This window comes from Somniosus microcephalus, chromosome 16, assembly GCF_052327205.1.
Source record: "Somniosus microcephalus isolate GS21.2 chromosome 16, FLI_Smic_1.0, whole genome shotgun sequence".
Taxonomy (NCBI): Eukaryota; Metazoa; Chordata; class Chondrichthyes; order Squaliformes; family Somniosidae; genus Somniosus; species Somniosus microcephalus.
This window is the reverse complement of record NC_141002.1, coordinates 75071169-75095004: the sequence shown is the minus strand read 5'-3', so window position 1 is coordinate 75095004 and position 23836 is coordinate 75071169. Positions and strand designations below refer to the sequence as shown.

At 50.0% G+C, this 23836-nt stretch overlaps 1 protein-coding gene across 3 annotated transcripts in view; it reads right to left on the bottom strand.

Moving 5' to 3' along the window:
• Nucleotides 1-260: 260 nt before the first annotated feature.
• The window catches only part of acss3 (acyl-CoA synthetase short chain family member 3), a 125768-nt gene continuing 102192 nt past the window's right edge, over nucleotides 261-23836 (bottom strand). Inside the window, exons 12-16 of one of the 3 annotated variants that reach the window (XM_086009284.1) lie at nucleotides 20112-20193; nucleotides 18706-18828; nucleotides 18230-18329; nucleotides 17951-18126; nucleotides 261-586 (exon numbers count right to left, since the gene is read on the bottom strand). In XM_086009284.1, coding sequence (XP_085865410.1) covers nucleotides 509-586; nucleotides 17951-18126; nucleotides 18230-18329; nucleotides 18706-18828; nucleotides 20112-20193 — 559 coding nt within the window. In that variant the 3' untranslated portion in view covers nucleotides 261-508. The remainder of the gene's footprint in view (nucleotides 587-17950; nucleotides 18127-18229; nucleotides 18330-18705; nucleotides 18829-20111; nucleotides 20194-23836) is intronic. The other 2 variants (XM_086009285.1, XM_086009286.1) reach the window with 2 other exon arrangements.

Here is a 23836-nt window from a genome sequence, read left to right as displayed (position 1 = left end):
TGATAATGTTTGTTAGTACTTTTAGATGGTTTTAAACCAGAGCAAAGCCTTAACAATTGTTGTTAAGACAGATCTAAATTAAAGGCTACCTTTGTGCAACAGTCATATTGTAAACATTGATTTTCTTTGTAAATTTTTGACTGGAACTCAAATTTTATTCCATTATCTTTTGAGGAAACTCATCACTGAAAATGGAAAATGACTCCAGATCGCAACTTGCAGATGGATGGTAAGACAACAGTTTCATTAATTTCTTCATCCATGAGGCATGTGACCTTTTATTAATAGTGCAGATAATTCCTAGAAAAAAACTAATAAGTAAAATATTATGCTACATTATGGATAAAACATATTCTGCATTTGAGCTTTTCAAAGCTGCACCATTACAGAAATAGATTTTATACTATATGAGCTTCTATATTACGTTCAGAGGTATGCTCAATACCGATACAGAGCTTTTGATCACCAGGAAGAAATGTAATAACATTCAGTGCAACACCATCAACTATTAAGCTGTAATTTTCTTCTGCTTCAGAATTGCTTCAATTTCTGAGAAAACATGTGGATCTTCAATGGTCGGTGTTATCTATGGAAGCAAGTAAAAAAAAAAGCCATAACAATAGTAAAATAACCTCATAGTAATATCCTGTAACATTACCAGAACAATTTCTACCCAGACAGCTTTCTAGATCAACTGTTCAAGAGGAAATACACTTTGCTGATGAAAGAAAGGACATTGACCTAGAAATTCAGTATTGCCATGATTGGGGCGCTACAGTCGAGCGTGCGCTAAATTTAGCGCCCGGTGCAACTTAGCGCCACCTTCAGCTAAATTGAGTTGCATCGCCCCAAGAGGTTGTTGCTGCGCTAAAGCAGGCGGTGCACGACTATCCTGAGGCGCTAAGCCGGCGAGCCGAGGCGCTACCACTGAGGGCGGGCACAGCGCAGGTGCGGCCAGTTAGCGACTGCAGGCAGACACGCTGGCGCCGGTCACCTCTAAAAGGCGGAAGGTCGATTTGGCTTGCAGCCACGCCCTGCACATTGGAGCCCTGATTCTAGGCCTGGACAGACCTGCTGCGACATTGTTACGCCTACGACCATGGAGAGGGCCAGGGAGCAAACGCAGCACTTCAGTGAGGGGGCCCTGAAGGTTCTGGTTGGCGCAGTGGAGCGCAGGCGACCTATCATCTTTCCTGACAGTGGCAGGAGGCCACTGCACAACGAATATAGAAAAGCTTGGAGGGAGGTGGCACACAGTGATCTCCAGCAGCATGGTACCCAGGACCCCAACGCAATGCAGGAAGAAGTTCAACGACCTCACTCGGGTTGTCAGGGTGAGTACCCTTTCCAGTATCCTGTTCATCCCTGCATGTGCACCTCACTTTATGGCCAAAGGGTCCTGAAAGCCCCAATGCCCAGCCCTCATCCAACACCTATGGGCCTCTCATGAAACTCACATGCACATTCACCACTTTACACACTGTAAGGGCTAATCGACCATGGGAGGCAGTGCAGCCAGGATCAGGGCTTGACACTGTCAGGGCTATTCCATCATGGGAGGCAGTGCAGCCAAGATCAGGGCTTCACACTGTCAGGGCTATTCCACCATGGGAGGCAGTGCAGGCAAGATCAGGGCTTCACACTGTACTCAGAGCCCGTCCTTTCTCTTGCAGGGCAAGCTGGCCCACAATAGGAGGCAGCAGCAACGGACCGGGGGAGGCCATCCTGAACTTAAAGACCTCAGCGAACTGGAGCAGCGAGTGGAACGGATTATGGCAGGCCAGCTGATGGGCCCCGTCGCCACTGGAGATGCTGACCCTGTTCTGGACAGCAATGGTAAGGTCATCACCTGTTTGACCTCTCTCTTTCCACTTGTGCCTCACACCAGCATCCTTTGCCACTATCGAACCAATGCAGTGCATTGCAGCACTCATGCCTCCCTCGCTGCCGCCCTGTCCTCACGCTAAAGCAACTCTTGTACCTCCCTGCTTTCAGATGCCGATTCGCCAGGTGAGGAGACGGGCCCTCAAGCTGCCACTGTGAGTGAATCAGAAGGCGAGGAGGAGGAAGAGGAAGCCGGAACATCAGTGCCACCCTCAGCCGAGGCAGCCCATGGCCATGATGGGGACACGTCTTCCTTGGAGGGGAGCAGGGGGGAAGGGTCTGAGGAGGGTGAAGCTCCGGGGCCCAGCAGGCTGCAGCAACGCGGGCGGGGGGTAGGGAAGCTCGGCGGCCTTCTCCCCGGAGGGAGAGTGTGGCCTCTAGCCCTGCTACAGTGAGCGCAGAGGAGGTGCGGCTCCTTGCTGAAATGGGCGCCCAGGTTGAGCGCAGGCACACTGAGCTCATGGCTGCAGTGGCAAGGATGCCTGACTCCATAGAGTCACTGGCAAGGAGTGTACAGGAATTCGGTGCAGCACAGGCAAGGAGTCTGCAGGACTTCGGTGCAGCACACGCGGCTTCCAGCCAAGTGCTTAGTCGTGCCATGCAGTCACTGGCTGGTCTGATGCAGACACAGATCAGGGCCACATGAGCACTAACTGCTGCCACCCTCGCTGGATCGGGCAGGATTCGCCGGGGCCCTCGCCGCGCCGTCTGTGCTTCAGCAGATTGCTGCGCATGCTTCAGTGCTGGCCCGTGCGAGTGCCAGTGTCTCAGCCGACCAGGGAGTGCCTGTGCTCCGTCAGGTTGGCAGCATTCCTGCTGCCAACACTGTCACTCCTCCACTGCAGCTGCCACCACCCGTAGGACAGACTGCTGCCGCCCATGCAGAGTTGGAGCAGTCAGCAACCAGGCCCTCCAGGCCCAGAGCTGGTCCAGGCCGTCTCCCAAGGGCATCTGCCGACTCACTATCTGACCCTCAGCAGCCTTCCCCCAGCCTTGCTGCAGCCACTGGGGTCCCCATTGCGGAGGAGCTGCAGGGCAGGAAGGGGCCAATCTCGCAAGCGAGGCAGATCACCCTCGCAGGCCAAAAAGTAGGTGGTGTGGCAAAATGCTGTGTTTTTTTTGTGAAGGCCGAGGATCCTGGTCATTTTTGTTTAACTCTTGTTCATTGTCTCCAGGTCGTGAGAGCCAGTTATGTGTCTGACTGTTTTTTTGGGGGTTTCTCTGTATTTGTTTGTCATGCGGGAAGGGCACAGAGTTTGTTAAATAAATAATTGTCTTTATTCAGATTGTGCATGTTTGCACTTTGAACTATTTGTTGCCTTGACCGGCTCAGGGTTTGCGGAGCGGGTCCATTCATGTTCTTTCAATGGCACAAGCCACTCCCTGAGAGGGGGCCTCGAACCGACTTGCAATAAGCCGCTGACGGATGGCCCTTGCACTTTGAGCCTCCCTCCCGTCTTGGTGCTCCTCCTCCTCCTCCGCCTCCTCTGGTGGTCCTCCAATGTCTGCTGGCAGTGGCTGAGTCCTGAGGATAGCCAGGTTGTGCAGCATGCAACACACTACACCAAAATGGGAGACTCGCTCAGGCGAGTACTGAAGGGCTCCCCCGGAATGGTCCAAACAGCGGAACCGTTGCTTTAGCACGCCGATTGTGTGCTCAATGATGTTCCTGGTCACTTGATGGCTGTCATTGTATCGCTCTTCAGCAGGGGTGCTGGGTGCACAGAGCGGGGTCATCAGCCAGGTGCACAAAGGATAGCCCTTGTCCCCGAGAAGCCAGCCTCCTGGGTGAGCCGGGGCTTCGAAAATGTCTGCCACAGAAGTCTGGCACAGGATGAAGGAGTCATGGCTGCTGCCTGGAAAGCGGGCATTGACATCTAGTATCAGCTGCCTGTGGTCACACACCAACTGCACGTTCAACGAATGGAACCCCTTCCAGTTGCGGTAATCCTCGGCATTCTCTAGAGGCGCCCGCAAAGCCACATGCGTGCAGTCAATGGCGCCCTGGACCATGAGGAAGCCTGCTATTCTTGCAAATCCCATTGCGCGCTCCTGCTGCTTGTCCAGGGTCATGGGGTAGGAAATGTACTGACATCTCCTTTTGAAGAGGGCATTCGTGACTTGGCGGATGCAGCAATGCACCGCGAACTGGGAGACATTGGCAATGTCCCCAGTAGCAGATTGGAAGGAGCCGGTGGCATAGAAATTGAGAGCCACTGTCACCTTCACTGCCACCGACAGAGACGTCCTGCTCCTCAGCTGAGACTGCAGATCTCTCTGAAGCAGGTGGCAGATCTCAGTGACCACCTCCCTTCTGAATCGAAGCCTCCGAATGCACTGCTCCTCAGACATGTTGAGGTAGGAGAAGTGCTGGCAGTATACCCTGGGAGGGTAAGGCCTCCTGTGCCGACGCCTGTTGGCCCTCCTCCGTCTGGCCATGATTGGCACTCTCTCTCGGCGTCTCTGAGCCCTCTCAAATGCAATGGAGAAACCCAACGTTTCCACCTATTGCAGCCCCCATTATATGTGGCCACTCAAGGCTATGGCACTGAAAAATCAATCCAATTGCAAAGCTCTGGGCTGAAGCCAGAAGTACCTGTGCGAGCACTGAGTCAAAGCAGAAAGCTCTCTCCCTTTGTCTCTCTGCAAATCTCTCTCTCTCTCTCTCTCTCTCTCTCACACACAGGAGTGGTCCAAAATGGCTACCACAAAGAATGCAGGAAGAGCCCCCTTTAAATAGCGCCACCCCACAGCGACTGGGAACCGTTCCACTCAACCAGTCGCTGGGAGCGCCAGGTGGAAAGGGGGGCGCCACTGAAGTTCCGGTTCGGGGCGCACCAAGGGCGTTGCACCATGAAATGACGTCAGGATCTGCGCGTGCAGCTGAGCGGGCGTTGCGGTTTTGCGCCGCTGCTAAATGTTCACTCAAGTTCGCGAGAGGCGCAGTTCGCGCCGCACCCGGGCGCTAGCCACTTCACGCCGCGCCCGGGCGCTAGCCACTTCGCGCCCCACTTATCGCCCTCTTAAGCGCTACCAACTGAATTTCTAGGCCATTGTATTTATCAGGGCATCCCAAAATTCACTGACATTTATGCTTCAAGTATATCAGTCAGGCGTAGTCGGAAACAGGTACTTGTGTAGAGCTCCTTTGATGTATTAATAGTGAAGTAACACTACACTACAAAAAAGTGACTACACTTCAAAAAGTACTTCATTGGCTGTAAAGTGTTTTGTGACGTCTAGTGGCCGTGAAAGGTGCTATATAAAAGCAAGTCTTTCTTTCTTTTTAACATAAACCACAGCAATAAAAAGCCGACAAGAGATATCAGTAAGTCGAATGTAACATTCAGAAATCTGACAATCCAGTCCTTTAAAGTTGTATGAGAGTTTTTATCGTAAAGTTTTATTTATGATTGGAGATGTCATTCAAGAGCACAAGATAATCGGCCCATCTTAGTTGATCCATCCAAAATGGCTTTAAAATACTATTGCAGCATCCAATTGGTTCTAAAATTATTCCAGGGTTTTCGCCTCCAGACTCCTCTCAAGGATAAATAGCCAATGTTATGCAGTCTTTCCTCATAACTCACACTTCTAACATTAGGTATTACAGTATATGATGTTAAAGCAGGGCCAGGATTTGTGAGAATGCAAAAGACTTGCCAAAAGTGGCATTTTAAATTAAGGGAATGATTTTCCTCTAATGCCCCATGTCATTGGAGTGGTCCTGTGGTCTGGCACCACTGTGAGGGAAAACACCGCATTTGTCAGAACTGTGGAGTTGGCATCTGAGGTTTGGTGGAACTGGGGAGTAGAATGTGGGGTTTCACTCATTGGTAGGTTCCTGGGGTCTGGAACAGGGGAGGGGAGGGGAAGGGAGGGCATTGGCCTGACAGCACAGGTTCCTGGGTCTAGCAGAAATGGTTTGTGGGTTTAAAAAAAAATCAAACATTCAATTCATTGTTTTGTGATTGGTTTCTGGGTTACTCTATGTAGCTGCCTTTCTCTTGGATGTGAATCTATCTCGTCTCTGGCTTTCTGTCTGCCTCTCTCTGCCTGTATCCCTCCATCAGTATCAACTGTCACTAATTTGGATGGTTATATTTTGTAAGTATTAACAAGACACTGTTGTTGCTATTCAGAGCCTATTTATGTGAGAAGCTTTCAAAATAAAATTTGCTTTGTTTTGGGGGGAAAACTCAAATTATGAAGAAAGAAACCATCTCTGCCTTGTTCGCTCAGTGAAAACACTAGTGAACACGCTGTATAAACTTTATTTGAATTAAACTTTGAAATTTGCACAATAGCTTTTCTTCAAATAATTTTGAAAAGAAAAACAAACGAGCAGTTGGGCTAACTAAATGCAACTGATGCATCCAAGAAATTTGTGCATATTGCACGTACAGGATCTGCCATCACCTAACAATAACATGATTCTGGGCAAAAATATCAAGTCCAAGCCAAAGATTTTGGGAGCGGCCGAAGCCTTCAAGTAAAAATTCTAATGCAAGTATTAAATGACACAAAAGGCAAGTCAATGCATAAATATAAATGTTATGGTGAAATATTTTTTTTGATGTTTTGAGAAATAATTCATAGGTGAAGTTTTTTCAGAATGTATTTTGAATGGTTTATCATTGGTTTGTTCTCCTAACTGTTCATTTAGGATTTTCTTAAGTGCTTATACTTTCTTGTTGGCTGTTTTCAAGCTACTTTCCTCATGTTTCATATGCTACCTATTTCTTCAGTTCTGGTTTGTTATGTTTTACTTTTAGCCCATCAAGTATGATGGCAAAAGTATGATAAAGTGTTACAGAAAGTTAAAACACACACCAAGCCCAGTCGACCCTGCAAAGTCCTCCTCATGAACACCTGGGAACTTGTGTCAAAATTGGGAGAGCTATCCCACAGACTAGTCAAGCAACAGCCCGACATAGTCATACTCACAGAATCATACCATTCAGCCAATGTCCCAGATTTCTCCATCACCATCCCTGGGTATGTCCTGTCCCACCGGCAGGACAGACCCACCAGAGGTGGCGGCACAGCGATATACAGTCGGGAGGGAGTGGCCCTGGGTGTCCTCAACATTGACTCCGGACCCCATGAAGTCTCATGGCTTCAGGTCAAGCATGGGCAAGGAAACCTCCTGCTGATTACCACCTACCGCCCTCCCTCAACTGATGAATCAAACTCCTCCATGTTGAACACCTCTTGGAAGAAGCACTGAGGGTAACAAGGGCACAGAATGTACTCTAGGTGGGGGTCTTCAATGTCCATCACCAAGAGTGGCTCAGTAGCACCACTACAGAGAGAGCTGGCAGAGTCCTGAAGGACATAACTGCCAGTCTGGGACTGCGACAGGTGGTGAGCGAACCAACACAAGGGAAAAACCTACTTGACCTCGTCCTCACCAATCTACCTGTCGCAGATGCCTCTCTCCATCACAGCATTGGTAGCAGTGACCACCGCACAGTTCTTATGAAGACGAAGTCCCGTCTTCACACGGAGGACACCCTCCATTGTGTTGTGTGGCACTACCACTGTGCTAACAGAACAGAACAGATTTAGCAGCTCAAACCTGGGCATCCATGAGGCACTGTAGGCCATCAGCAGCAGCAGAATTGTATTCCACCACAATCTATAACCTCATGACCCAGCATATCCCTCACTCTACCATTACCATCAAGCCAGGGAACCAACCCTGGTTCAATGAGGAGTGTAGAAGAGCATGCCAGGAGCAGCACCAGGTGTTCCCCAACCTGGGGAAGCTGCAACACAGGACTACACACATGCTGAACCACGGAAGCAGCATGCTATAGACAGGGCTAAGCGATCCCACAACCAACAGATCAGATCAAAGCACTGCTGTCCTGCAACATCCAGTCGTGAATGGAGGTGGACAATTAAACAACTAACGGGAGGAGAAGGCTCCATGAATATCCCCATCCTCAATGATGGCGGAGCCCAGCACGCAAGTGCAAAAGACAAGGTTGAAGCACTTGCAACCAACTTCAGCCAGAAGGGCCGAGTAGCTGATCCATCTCGGCCTCCTCCCGAGGTCCCCACCATCACAGAAGCCAGTCTTCAACCAATTCAATTCACTCCACATATCAAGAAACGGCTGAGCGCACTGGATACAGAAAAGGCTATGGGCCCTGACAACATCCCGGCTGTTGTGCTGAAGGCTTCTCCTCCAGAACTAGCTGCGCCTCTAGCCACGCTGCTCCAGTACAGCTACAACACTGGCATCGACCCGACAATGTGGAAAACTGCCCAGGTATGTCCTGTCCACAAAAAGCAGGACAAATCCAATCCGGCCAATTACCAACCCATCAGTCTACTCTCAATCATCAGCAAAGTAAGCAGCACTTACTCACCAATAACCTGCTCACCGATGCTCAGTTTGGGTTCCGCCAGAACCACTCAGCTCCAGACAAGATTACAGCCTTAGTGCAAACATGAACAAAAAAGCTGAATTCCAAAAGCAAGGTGAGGGTGAAGCCCTTGACATCAAGGCAGCATTTGACCGAGTGTGGAATCAAAAAGCCCTAGTAAAATGGAAGTCAGTGGGAATCAGGGGGAAAACTCTCCACTGGCTGGAGTCATACCAAGCACAAAGGAAAATGGTAGTGGTTGTTGGAGTCCAATCATCTCAGCCCCAAGATATTGCTGCAGGAGTTCCTCAGGGCAGTGTCCTCGGCCCAACCATCTTCAGTTGCTTCATCAATGACCATCCATCCATCATAAGGTCAGAAGTGGGGATGTTTGCTGATGATTCCAGAGTGTTCAGTTCAATTCGCAACTCCTCACATAATGAAGCAGTCCATGCCCAAATGCAGTAAGACCGAGACGACATTCAGGCTTGGGCTGATAAGTGGCAAGTGCTACATGCTACACAAGTGCCAGGCAATGACTATCTCCAACAAGAGAGAATCTAACCACTGCCCCATGACATTCAATGGCATTACCATCATTGAATTCCCCACCATCAACATCCTGGGGGGGTCACCATTGACCAGAAACTTAACTGGACCAGCCACATAAATACTGTGGCTACAAGAGCGGGTCAGAGGCTGGGTATTCTGCAACAAGTGTCTCACCTCCTGACTCCCCAAAGCCTTTCCACCATCTACAAGGCACAAGTCAGGAGTGTGATGGAATACTCTCCACTTGCCTGGATGAGTGCAGCTCCAACAACATTCAAGAAGCTAGACACCATCCAGGACAAAGCAGCCCGCTTGATTGGCACCCCATCCACCACCTTAAACATTCACTTCCTCCACCACCGGCGTACCGTGGCTGCAGTGTGTACCATCTACAAGATGCACTGCAGCAACTTGCCAAGGCTTCTTCGACAGCACCTCTAACACCCGGAAGGTCAAAGGCAGAAGGTGCATGGGAACACCATCAACTCCAAGTTCCCCTCCAAGTCACACACCATCCTGACTTGGAAATATATCGCCGTTACTTCATCGTTGCTGCGTCAAAATCCTGGAACTCCCTCCCTAACAGCAATATGGGAGCACCTTCACCACAAGGACTGCAGCAGTTCAAGAAGGCGGCTCACCACCACCTTCTCAAGGGCAACTAGGGATGGGCAATAAATGCTGGCCTTGCCAGTGTGGTAAACCACTGTTTGTATTCCACTGTGTACATGCCTGGACATGCCTCGGCTGACTCCTCCCACAAGTCCTAGTATAAAGGTGACTGCTCCCCAGCCCTTTGTATTTCTGGACCGGTCGACCACTCGAGGCAGACCTTCATTCTTTTGTTAATAAAAGCCTTTAGTTACTCTCTTAACTCTCAGTCTTTTATGAGTAATTGATAGCGCATCAATTTTATTAACAAAATTTTTATAATGGAGAAGATCCTCACACCAGCATGCCTGGACTTAGATCATCGGGAGGCGGACTCATCCACCAAGTTTACTCACTGGCTTAAGTGTTTCGAAAAATTCCTGACCGCCTCCGCAGCAATCAAATCGGACGAGGACAAACTGGATGTCCTGACCTCCAAAGTGAACCACCGAGTGTACTCGGTCATCCAAGACGCGACCTCGTACGCGGACGCTATCAAGCTCCTCAAGGACCAGTACACGCGCCCAGTGAACGAAGTGTACGCCAGGCACCTTCTGGGGAGTCGTAAACAACAACCTGGGGAATCGACCATGGAATACCTTCAGGCACTGTCTGTGCTTGGCCGGGCCTGTGGTTGTAAGGATGTAAAGGCCGCCGTGTACACAGAGGAACTTACCCGGGACGCTTTTGTAGCGGGCCACAGATCCAATTACACACGACAGCGACTGTTGGAACAGAGTGACCGCGACCTCAATAAGGCCTCTGAACTCGCACTATCATTAGATGCAGCCTACCGGGGCATGGATGCCTACTCCTCTGCACCGTGGACGCCGCGGGGAATGACAGCCTGGGACACGGTAGGACCGCTTCATAGCGCCGTGCCACCCCAGCCACACCCCAGCAACGGCCCAACTACCGCAGCAGTGTCCCAAGGCCAGACAGCAGTGCCCCAAGGCCAGAAATGCTACTTCTGTGGCCAGGCAAAACACCCCAGAGTGCGCTGCCCGGCGAAAAACGCGATCTGCTCGGGCTGCGGGAAGAAGGGACACTACGCTAGCGTCTGCAGGGCCAAAGACACCCCGAACCCCAGCAGCGCCGCGTGTGGGCCATGCGGGCCGCCATCTTGGGCCTCCCCGGCCATGTGCGAACCACCGGTACAGCAGCCATTTTGGACGCCTCCAGCCACATGGGGATCATGGACGCCACCATCTTGGACGACAGCCGGAACGCAGCAGGCCCCCAACACCGCCTCATCTGATACCCGCAGCGACACACCGACCCCTGCGCTGGCATCCGTTACACTGGACCAAGCGAGACCGCACCAGCTGGCCAGTTCCACAATGGACATTAAGGTAAATGGCCATGATACAATCTGCCTTTTTGACTCTGGGAGCACGGAGAGCTTCATCCACCCCGACACGGTGCGGCGTTGCTCTCTCCCAGTCCTGCCTGCGCACCAGCGGATTTCTATGGCCTCCGAGTCCCAGTCGGCGGACATCGGCGGCTACTGCGTGGTGACACTCGTAGTAGACGGGACTGTGTACGATCATTTTAAACTTCTGGTCCTGCCCGACCTCTGCGCTGCCGTCCTGCTGGGGTTAGATTTTCAGTGCCACCTTAAAAGTGTTACGATGGCGTACGGTGGACCCCTACCCCCACTCACAGTCCGCAGCCAGCAGCTTCCAAATTGCCCGCCGCGCACCAGGTGCAACCTCTCCACACTCAGAGTCACCCCCCCGCCCACTGTTTGCTAACCTCACCCCCGACTGTAAGCCCATCGCCACAAAGAGCAGGCGATACAGTGCCGGGGACAGGGTTTTCATTAAAACCGAAGTGGAGCAGCTCCTGAAGGAAGGGATTATTGAGGGCAGCACCAGCCCCTGGCGAGCCCAGGTTGTGGTCGTTAAGACCGGCGAGAAGCAGCGCCTGGTCATCGACTACAGCCAGACAACCCTAGGCACCTCTTCAGGGCCTTGAGGCAGTGGGGCAGTGGAAGTTCCATAAGGGGACGCATCCGGTCGGGGTCGGGGCCGATGACTCCGTGTTCCACAACACAGCCAAGGATGGCGAGGCGGTTTGTGCGGAATATGCACTTCTCCTTGTTATATGTCAGGTTTAGGAGTTGGGCGGTGCGGAGGAATTTTTCGAGGTCTGCGTCATGGTCCTGCAAGTCACGGCCGCAGATGGTCACATTGTCCAGATATGGGAAAGTGGCCTGCAACGCATTTTGATCTACCATCCGGTCCATCTCCCTTTGGAAGATGGAGACCCCGTTGGTGACGCCAAAGGGAACCCTAAGGAAGTGATAGAGGCGGCCGTTTGCCTCAAAGGCAGTGTACTGGCGGTCCTCATGGCGGATGGGGAGCTGGTGGTACGCTGATTTCAGGTCAATGGTCGAGAAGATGCGGTACTGCGCGATCTGGTTGACCATATCAGCTATACGGGGGAGTGGGTAGGCGTCCAGCAGGGTGTAGCGATTTATTGTCTGGCTGTAGTCGGTGACCAGGCGCTGCTTCTCGCTGGTCTTAACGACCACAACCTGGGCTCGCCAGGGGCTGGTGCTGCCCTCAATAATCCCTTCTTTCAGGAGCCGCTCCACTTCGGTTTTAATGAAAACCCTGTCCCCGGCACTGTATCGCCTGCTCTTTGTGGCGATGGGCTTACAGTCGGGGGTGAGGTTAGCAAACAGTGGTGGGGGGGTGACTCTGAGTTTGGAGAGGTTGCACCTGGTGCGCGGCGGGCAATTTGGAAGCTGCTGGCTGCGGACTGTGAGTGGGGGTAGGGGTCCACCGTACGCCATCGTAACACTTTTAAGGTGGCACTGAAAATCTAACCCCAGCAGGACGGCAGCGCAGAGGTCAGGCAGGACCAGAAGTTTAAAATGATCGTACACGGTCCCGTCTACTACGAGTGTCACCACGCAGTAGCCGCCGATGTCCGCCGACTGGGACTCGGAGGCCATAGAAATCCGCTGTTGTGCAGGCAGGACTGGGAGAGAGCAACGCCGCACCGTGTCGGGGTGGATGAAGCTCTCCGTGCTCCCAGAGTCAAAAAGGCAGATTGTATCGTGACCATTTACCTTAATGTCCATTGTGGAACTGGCCAGTTGGTGCGGTCTCGCTTGGTCCAGTGTAACGGATGCCAGCGTAGGGGTCGGTGTGTCGCTGCGGGTATCAGATGAGGCGGTGTCGGGGGCCTGCTGCGTCCCGGCTGTCGTCCAAGATGGCGGCGTCCATGATCCCCATGTGGCTGGAGGCGTCCAAAATGGCTGCTGTTCCGGTGATTCGCACACGGCCGGGGAGGTCCAAAATGGCGGCCCGCATGGCCCACACGCGGCGCTGCTGGGGTTCGGGGTGGCTTTGGCCCTGCAGACGCTAGCGTAGTGTCCCTTCTTCCCGCAGCCCGAGCAGATCGCGTTTTTCGCCGGGCAGCGCGCTCTGGGGTGTTTTGCCTGGCCACAGAAGTAGCATTTCTGGCCTTGGGGCACTGCTGTCTGGCCTTGGGACACTGCTGCGGTAGTTGGGCCGTTGTTGGGGTGTGGCTGGGGTGGCACGGCGCTATGAGGCGGTCCTACCGTGTCCCAGGCTGTCATTCCCCGTGGCGTCCACGGTGCAGAGGAGTAGGCATCCATGCCCTGGTAGGCTGCATCCAACGATAGTGCGAGTTCAGAGGCCTTGTTGAGGTCGAGGTTACTCTGCTCCAACAGTCGCTGTCGTGTGTAATTGGATCTGTGGCCCGCTACAAAAGCGTCCCGGATAAGTTCCTCTGTGTACACGGCGGCCTTTACATCCTTACAACCACAGGCCCGGCCAAGCACAGACAGTGCCTGAAGGTATTCCACGGTCGATTCCCCAGGTTGTTGTTTACAACTCCCCAGGAGGTGCCTGGCGTACACTTCGTTCACTGGGCGCGTGTACTGGTCCTTGAGGAGCTTGATAGCATCCGCGTACGAGGTCGCGTCTTGGATGACCGAGTACACTCGGTGGTTCACTTTGGAGGTCAGGACATCCAGTTTGTCCTCGTCCGATTTGATTGCTTCGGAGGCGGTCAGGAATTTTTCGAAACACTTAAACCAGTGAGTAAACTTGGTGGATGAGTCCGCCTCCCGATGATCTAAGTCCAGGCATGCTGGTGTGAGGATCTTCTCCATTATAAAAATGTTGTTAATAAAATTGATGCGCTATCAATTACTCATAAAAGACTGAGAGTTAGAAGAGTAACTAAAGGCTTTTATTAACAACAGAATGGAGGTCTGCCTCGAGTGGTCGACCGGTCCAGGATACTAAGGGCTGGGGAGCAGTCACCTTTATACTAGGACCTGTGGGAGGAGTCAACCGAGGCATGTCCAGGCATGTACACAGTGGAATACAAACAGGACAAACAGGAATACAAACAGTGGTTTACCACACCCCCCCCCCCCCACTGTTTGCTAACCTCACCCCCGACTGTAAGCCCATCGCCACAAAGAGCAGGCGATACAGTGCCGGGGACAGGGTTTTCATTAAAACCGAAGTGGAGCGGCTCCTGAAGGAAGGGATTATTGAGGGCAGCACCAGCCCCAGGCGAGCCCAGGTTGTGGTCGTTAAGACCGGCGAGAAGCAGCGCCTGGTCATCGACTACAGCCAGACAATAAATCGCTACACCCTGCTGGACGCCTACCCACTCCCCCGCATAGCTGATATGGTCAACCAGATCGCGCAGTACCGCGTCTTCTCAACCATTGACCTGAAATCAGCGTACCACCAGCTCCCTATCCGCCCTGAGGACCGCCAGTATACTGCCTTTGAGGCAAACGGCCGCCTCTATCACTTCCTTAGGGTTCCCTTTGGCGTCACCAACGGGGTCTCCGTCTTCCAAAGGGAGATGGACCGGATGGTAGATCAAAATGCGTTGCAGGCCACTTTCCCATATCTGGACAATGTGACCATCTGCGGCCGTGACTTGCAGGACCATGACGCAAACCTCGAAAAATTCCTCCGCACCGCCCAACTCCTGAACCTGACATATAACAAGGAGAAGTGCATATTCCACACAAACCGCCTCGCCATCCTTGGCTGTGTTGTGGAACACGGAGTCATCGGCCGCGACCCCGACCGGATGCGTCCCCTTATGGAACTCCCACTGCCCCACTGCCTCAAGGCCCTGAAGAGGTGCCTAGGGTTTTTCTCCTCTTACGCCCAGTGGGTCCCCTACTGTGCGGACAAGGCCCGTCCGCTGATCAAGTCCACCTCTTTTCCCTTGACGGCAGAGGCCCGCTTAGCCTTCCACCGTATCAAGGAGGACATTGCCAAAGCCACCATGCACGCAGTGGACGAATCCATCCCCTTCCAGGTGGAAAGCGACGCGTCTGACTTTGCCCTGGCCGCTACCCTCAATCAGGCGGGGAGACCCGTGGCCTTCTTTTTACGAACCCTCCAAGGCCCGGAGACCAGACACTCCGCTGTTGAGAAGGAGGCCCAGGCGATTGTGGAGGCTGTGCGTCATTGGAGGCACTACCTGGCCGGAAAACGATTTACCCTGCTCACTGATCAGCGTTCAGTTGCTTTCATGTTTAACAACAAGCAGAGGGGCAAAATCAAAAATGACAAGATCTTGAGGTGGAGAATCGAACTTTCCACCTACAATTACGAGATCTTGTACCGGCCCGGGAAGCTCAATGAACCCCCGGATGCACTATCGCGTGGCACCTGCGCCAGCGCGCAGATCGATAGACTGCGGGCCCTCCACAATGACCTCTGCCACCCGGGGTCACCAGGTTCTTCCACTTCATCAAGGCCCGCAACCTGCCTTACTCTGTTGAGGAGGTCAGGACCATGACCAGGAACTGCCAAGTCTGCGCTGAGTGCAAACCGCACTTTTATAGACCAGACAGGGCCCACCTGATAAAAGCCACTCGCCCCTTCGAGCGCCTGAGCGTTGATTTTAAAGGGCCTCTCCCCTCCTCCGACCGCAATGTGTACTTCCTCAATATTATTGATGAGTACTCCCGTTTCCCGTTCGCCATCCCTTGCCCGGACATGACCAGTGCCACGGTCATTAAATGTCTGAACGACCTCTTCACCCTGTTCGGTTTCCCCAGCTATATCCATAGCGACCGGGGCTCATCGTTTATGAGCGACGAACTCCGCCAGTACCTGCTTGCTAGGGGTATAGCCACAAGCAGGACCACCAGTTACAACCCCCGGGGGAACGGACAGGTGGAAAGAGAAAATGCGACAGTTTGGAAGGCCGCCCTGCTAGCCTTAAAGTCTAGGGGCCTTCCAACCTCCCGCTGGCAGGATGTGCTCCCCGATGCGCTCCACTCTATTCGGTCACTGCTCTGCACTGCCACTAACGCCACCCCTCATGAGAAAATGTTTGTCTTCCCAAGGAAGTCCGCATCGGGGACATCGCTACCGCCATGGCAGACGTCCCCAGGGCCGGTCCTACTGAGAAGACACGTGAGGACCCATAAAACGGACCCCCTGGTCGAGAGGGTCGACCTCCTCCACGCCAACCCCCAGTATGCTTACATTGCATACCCGGACGGGCGGGAAGACACAGTCTCCATAAGAGACCTTGCACCCTCGGGGGCCGCAGTAACCCACTACTCACTACCACCCCCCCCCCACGACCCGATATCCAGCCCCAGCAGACGGCAGGCCTGGGCCCCGCGACCCGCCCGACATCTACGAGGACGACACGCCTGTGCCACAGCCTACGCAGGACTCGACGCCGGGAGCTCCACTACCCCTGCCGTCGCCACGCCGATCACAGCGGCAGACAAGACCTCCGGAGAGACTCCAATACACTAACTTTTAATACACCTCACCCCGCCGGACTCAATTTTAAACAAGGGGTGAATGTGGTAAACCACTGTTTGTATTCCACTGTGTACATGCCTGGACATGCCTCGGCTGACTCCTCCCACAAGTCCTAGTATAAAGGTGACTGCTCCCCAGCCCTTTGTATTTCTGGACCGGTCGACCACTCGAGGCAGACCTTCATTCTTTTGTTAATAAAAGCCTTTAGTTACTCTCTTAACTCTCAGTCTTTTATGAGTAATTGATAGCGCATCAGCCAGCAACGCACACATCCCATGAACGAATAACAAAAAAAGTAAATGTGATACAGCAAATGTGCACCATATGTAAAACTTTTTAATATAGTATAGATAGATAGATGGATTCGCTTATACAATAGCAAAATACTGCTGCTGCTGGAAATCTGAAATAACAACAGAAAATGCTGGAAATACTCAGCAGGCCAGGCAGCATCCGTGGAGAGAGAAACAGAGTTAACGTTTCAGGTCTGGGACCCTTCATCAGAACTGGAAAAAGCTGGAGGTGTAACAGTTATTAAGCAGGTGCAGAGACGGTGGGGGGGGGGGGGGTGGTTTAGGAGGGGAGGAAGGAATTGAAAGAACATATTGTGCTTATGTAAGAGGCAGGAAAGATAAAATGTTGCTGTATTATTTTGCCATTCACATTTGCATGAAAAATGGGGGCAGGGGTTATTTTCTGAAATTGTTGAACTCGATGTTGAGCCCGGAAGGCTGTAAAGTGCCTAATCGAAAGATGAGGTGCTGTTCCTCGAGCTTATGTTGAGCTTCATTGGAACAATGTAATAGGCCGAGGACAGAGAGATCAGAGTGGGAGTGAAGTGGAGAATTAAAGTGACAGGCGACTGGAAGCTCAGGGTCACCCTTACGGACTGAACGGAGGTGTTCCGCAAAGCGGTCGCCCAATCTGCGTTTGGTCTCCCCAATGTAGAGGAGACTGCATCATGAGCAGCGAATACAGTATACTAAATTGCAAGTACAAGTAAATCGCTGTTTCACCTGGAAGGGGTGTTTGGGGCCCTGGACAGTGGGAAGGGAGGAGGTAAAAGGGCAGGTGTTGCATCTCCTGCGCTTGCACAGGAAGGTGCCAGGCGAAGGAGAAGGGCTGTTAGGGGTGATTGAGGAGTGGACCAGGGTGTCGCGGAGGGAGCGGTCCCTTCGGAATGCTGAAAGGGGATGTGAGGGGAAGATGTGTTTAATGGTGGGATCACGTTGGAGGTGGCGGAAATGACGGAGGATGATCCGTTGAATGTGGAGGCTGGTGGGGTGAAAGGGGAGGACAAGGGGAACCCTATCGTGGTTCTGGATTTGCTTGTGTTGTTTTCAAGAAGCATACTTTCCTGTTTTCTTGTGCTTCCACGTTATATTTTGGAGTTGTGACCCAGTATTAAAATTCCATCTCTACTTGGCTAAATATTAGTTCCAAAGGAGACAGATCAGTGCACTTTAACTTGGATGTCACCAGATCAAATTACTGACTTTTATTTCAGGTCAACATACAAAGCACAAAACAGCAGATATGATAACATATCTTCTTACATGGGTTTGCACAGGTTCAGTAGTTGTCATACTGGTGGCAACTCAGACGTTTTATTTTTTTTTAAAAAGGCCACTATTCAAAAACAAATGCGTTACTCCATAAAATAAAGTGAAAGCATAAACTTACTGAGTAAGGCTTGCCATTTGCAACTGCTGAAAGTATAGAACGAGGTATCTTGCCAGAACGAGTCTTTGGTAACAGTGGTACAAAAACTGCTTTCCTGAATGCAGCAACCGGACCAATGGAGTCCCGAACAATTTTAACAATCTCCTCTGTAAGTTCTTCAAATGTCTCAGTCACACCTGGTTATATATTTTTCATAAAGTAAAATTTGGTGAAGCTATTTATCCGAGTGTCAAGTGAAGATACATAACACTATTTAATGGGCAAAATTAAAGGTCTTACCAGTCCTTAAGACACATAAAGCTAGTGGAATATGGCCCTTCACAGAATCCTCGAGGGCTACCACAGCACAGTCTGCTAGAGCTGGATGAGTGAGGATGGACTGAAAGAATGTCAACAAACATATTCAGTAAATTATTCACTTTTTTTCCCCTAAATCATGTCCAACATTTTAAAATCAATCTTACATTTGATGTTATTGAATTTTAATTTGAAAATATATGGAATTGGTGACAAGGTACTGCTGTCAGTTAATCCATCCGGCGCATTGTCAATTAGAGGAAAGATACTACCCCACGACAGGGCACCTATTCACATTACAACAGCATTGCTATGTGATGCTACCAGAAACAGGACTGATGATTTCTAGAGGCACCCAAGATTGTCCAACCTTACTGGTTGAAGATGGTCGCCTATGTGCAGGAGGAACAATTTTGGAAGAAAACAAAATGGAGTAAAAGCTGTAAAAGTAATATTACCTCCTCAATAGCACCAGCTGAAATCCGATGACCTGCAACATTGATTACATCATCTACCCGTGACATGACATACAAATATCCGTCATTATCCATATAGCCAGCATCCATAGTATCATAGTAACCCTGTATAGAGATATAGGGAAAAGTTTAAAATCATGGATACAAGTTTACTTTAACTATCCTTGTACCATTTAAATATTATAATTACCTTTTGAGTACAGTTTATGAAGTATGCCCAATGTAATTTTTTGGTATCACCTCAACTTCTCTGATAAGTACAGCAAAATAAAACATTGGCCTGTATTTTCCAATGCCTACGGGTGTGTACGCGCTGTGTACACACCTGTAGGGACATCGGAAATGCTGATTTCAGGCCTGCTTTTACCAGCATAAGAGTTGAAAAAAGTTTTTTAAAAATGTTTTCACTCTTTTATAATTTAAAAATACTTTTAAATATTTTTAGCCCCATAAAAAACTTAATTTGTTTAAAATATTTAATTTAATGCAATTTTAACTCATTTTTAAAACGTGATGGTTTTTTAAAAAATTATTTAATGTTCTGATGTGTTTTTGGGGTGATCTCCATTCATACTTTTGACGGGTCTATCGCTTGCGAACTGCCTGCGCCCCTGGGATACGTGGGCCCTGCGCATTTCGACTGTGGAGAGGCCCAGGAGTGGAAGTGTCCGGACCTCGGGAGCCCTCAGGTGAGAGCGTAGATTTTTTTCCGATAGGAGGCATCTGCACGCAGGAAGCCTCCTATCAAAAATTACGGGCCATTGTGTACCAGCAAAGGGAGCGGCTGTGATTACTGAAATATACTAGGCATTTTTATCCTGTAACCAGCAGCACATTTGTGCACCCTTCCCTCTGGACCCGAGGGAATGGTTCCTGACACTAAGGTAAGTGGTCGGGACAGGGTCGGGTGAGCAGGTGAAGCCCATGGCAGTGGAGGCCCAAGGTTACTCTTTGGGGCCTGGAGGAGCATTCCTGCCATCCAGCGCAGACCTTGGGTTCAGATTGCAGTCAGGCAATGACTTATTCAGAGCCTAATTTGCATATTTGAAGGAGAACCCCGCTACCTTCCGATGGGTCTCACTCTCTCCTGCTAAAATGAGTCAATTAATTGGGATTAAGGCAGCAGGATCAGATGGGGAAGCTGCACGGGGCATTTTAACTACTCGCCCACCCAGTTTCCACTAGGTGGGGAAGGTTGGGGGCTGGGGGGATGCGGGGAGAGTTAAAATTCCCTTCTGGTGTCAAAAATAAAAAATATTTTAAACACTGGAGGTGACATTCCTTACTTTGAGCACAATAATTTACCCAAAAAATTAAAATACTAAACGGTTTGCTCATCCTGCATTCACAGTAATGGAAATATATATTTTTTAAAGTATCATACTTACTGGATATTTAGTGAAGTAAAGCTCCTTGAACAATTTTTCATTTTCCCAAAGTGTTGCCAATGAACCTGGAGGCAAAGGTAATCTTAAAGGAAACAATGGTGTTAAAATAGGGATACTAGCTTGTGATAAGCAAATGTACAGCAACTCTGAACATCTTCATCTAAATTTATGGCTATTTTCCACTGGCAGGAAATCTGACTTTAAAGCAACTGCACATGCGCAAAGTCGCAACTTTGTGGAAATTGCACTGGACTTTCTCAGATTGGGAGATGACGTGTACAAGCCAGCAATGGCCAACATACAGCAGACCTAATGCCACATGCTTCCAGAGAGAACTAATTTTACGACTGTGGCACTTTCAGTTGGAGGCACACATTCAAAAGAGTATTTCAATATTTTGAGTTGCACTGGCACTAGGTCACTTACGCTAGAGATTTACCTCAATCAGCATTATTGCTGAAAGAAAGAAAGGCAGGCTTGCATTTATATAGCACCTTTCAATACCACTGGATGTCCCAAAGCGCTTTATGGCCAATAAAGTACTTTCTGAAGTGGAGTCACTGTTGTAATGTAGGAAACGGGGCAGCCAATTTGCACACAGCAAGCTCCCACAAACAGCAATGTGATAATAACCAGATAATCTGTTTTTAAGTTATGTTAATTTGAGAGATAAATATTGGCCAGAAAAATAGTGCTGTGGGATCTTTTACATCCACTTGAAAGCAGACGGGGCCTCGGTTTAACGACCCATCTGAAAGACGGCACCTCCGACAGTGCAACACTCCCTCAGCACTGCACTGGAGTGTCAGCCTAGATTTTTGTGCTCAAGTCTCTGAAAGACAGAAGCTTTAGTTTAAAGAGGTTGACTATGTGTGTTTTTGACGAGCATGCAGTTTGTCATGCGCCACTTTAATGCCTGGACTCGAAAATATACCCTAGATGTAATACAGAAAGTACTCTTCAAATAAAAATTCATACATGCTACAAACTTAAACTCAAAAGGGATTCCAGTCATACTACAAGTGGCTGACATTTATTTCCTTTTGTGCCTTGGTAAAGGCACCAATATACTGTGCCTTTTGGTGAACCCACATTGCATTTCTACTCAGCCACTTTTCCCGGTTTGTTGCAAATTAAAATGGTTTTATTTTGAAATGACAAATTAGCAGAATGCTACTATTCAACTAAATAGCACTTGGCCAATGAGGAAATTGCTAGCTAGAACATTTTGCTGGAGAAAAATACAGATGGCTGGAGAATGCCACAGAGCATTTCCCTTTCCATATGCAGCATTGGAGGTTCTTCTGTAAGAAGGATGAGGAAGAATGTTTCTGCTGTTTGGACCTCCAGGACATTGTCCCTATAGGTGGGTGAAGTGTGCATTCAACTTGGGAGGAGGTAGCTCAATGAATTATTGGCCCAGATTTCGTAGGTCCAATGAGTGCATACGCTGTCGTAAGCCTTGTAAAAGGCCCCGCAAGTTCTGGGTTTCCACATGCGCTGCGCATCGCGAAAACCCAGAACTTATGATCTGTCAAGGTGAGCCTCGACAGATCATACGAACCAACCCAAAAATCACTTTCGCTGGTGCAAAGTTGGGCTATTTACCCAGCAAATGCCCACAAAACCCTTATGCCTGGTAAAAGCAGGAAAAGGGCCTGCTTTCATCAGTGTAAGGCTTAATATAAATGTTAAATTAAAAAAATTTTAATAAAAAAATCATTCACAAACATTTAAAATTAGTTTATGTAAATTTTGGCCTGAACTAAAATGTTTAAAATTATTTTTCAAAATATTAAATTTTTATTGTAAATGCTTCATTAAAGGGACTTTTAATTAAATTTGAAAATGGGAACATTTATTTTTATTTCAGTTGTGTAAATTATTTAATTATTTGGGGATTCCCCATATGCTTATGGGAATTCCGTTCGCAAATGGAATCCCCATAAGCATATGAAGAACCCCCCTTTCTAATAGGAGGACCTGGCCCACGTGATCCCTGGGACACTTCCGAACCGCCTGCGTCCCTGGGATCCGTGGGCCTTCACGCAGGTGTACATCTGCAGGCCCAGGACCCGAAGGCCACGATGTTGCCAGTACTCAGTGGTCTTGATTGGTGGCAGGTCAGCTGTGAAATTTAAAATGATTGACAGCAGGTCAGGAACCCGCTGTCAAAACACACACACCTGCATTTCCCGATGTCGGGTCTGCCAGCGCTGAGCAGACCAGACATGCAGCGGCAGGGGACCCAATTCAAAACATTAGTGGCTTGTTTACAGCCACTTAACAATGCTTTTTTCCCAGATTTTTGAATTTGACAGGTCACCCACTGATTTCCCGCTGTGCCGAGACCTTGTCTGTGAAGCTGAGGCGGGAGGTCACCTGCCATTGTATCAGCTGAAAAGTTGACAGCTTCAAATGTCAAGTCAAAGCTCCCAGCTGATTGAGAAATGTTCCCCTAACCACTAGCTTCTCTAAACTGCATTTCCACTGCAGATTGAGAATGCTGCAAATCTTTACAGAAGTCTCCATGCAGTCTGACCTCATTAACTCTCCCACCATTGACAGATCGCTTCTGTCATCGCTACTTCACCTGCCATCTATTCCATCAGCATGGGTGCACTTTATACTCTCTCACCTTGGTCCTCAGAATCTGAGCAAGATCAGCCCCAACACCAGCATCACCTGGCACACCAGCAGCATCAACAACCACACCAAACTTCTCCGCAATCAACTGATGCTGCACAGGACAGAGGGCATCAGCACCCAAACATATTGCTGCCCGGGAGGCCAGGGATAGCCTCACCATGGCCAGATTTACTTCATTTGACGCTGCACACCCTGGCTGCCACATGATGCACCAGGTTGGCACCACCCCACACCCACATAAAGCATCCCGACAATGCCCAAGCCATTCCTTTCACACTCATCACCATTGCGGGGGGTACCATTATGTCTCACCATTCACTGCAACTCACTAAGCCACTTCCAAAAGGTGCACACAAATCTGTCCAAGTACACAAAGTGTTGAAAATAAAGATTTCAATGCTTGACAGCACATTAGCAGAAACTTCACATAAACATTGGCTAAAACACACAAGTTCCTACTTTCCCTTGTGTGCTGTTAGTTGGTATGATTGGACTAGGATGAGGGTGAGTGTGAGGGTAGGCTAGTGAGATGGGGAAGTGATAATGTAGATAGAGAGGGATGGGTGGAGGTACAAGGTAAGTTGGTGTAAGGATGTGCAGAAGTAGGATAGGGAAGGCAGAGTGATGGGGATGTGATGAGTGGCACAGCAGGATGAGGTTGAGTGTGGCTTTGCAGTAACATTTCGTGATCTACTGAGATCATTGAAAAGTTTGCGCCACTGCAGCCAGGTCCTCCTGATGACATCCCTGCTTGTGCCCTTCCTGTGCAATGTGCAACCAGGCTGCGTTGGTCTCCTGTGGAGGTTTCTTCCACCCATTGGAAGGGAAGAGAACCTCCCTGCGTGCTGTGGCTCCCTCCATAAGCATATGGAGGGAGTCATGGGAGAGCCTGGGTGCAGCCGTGCACCTCTGCGCAGCGCTGGTCAGGGCTTGCAGCACAACTGTCAAAGTAAATTTGCGCATGGTCCCTTTAAGGAAACCGGCTGATGATGCATCATCAAATGACGTCATCGGACCTGTTCCTTCAATTGGCCAGGAAACTCGTTGAGCGGGCTTAACAAGCCCAATCAGGGGAA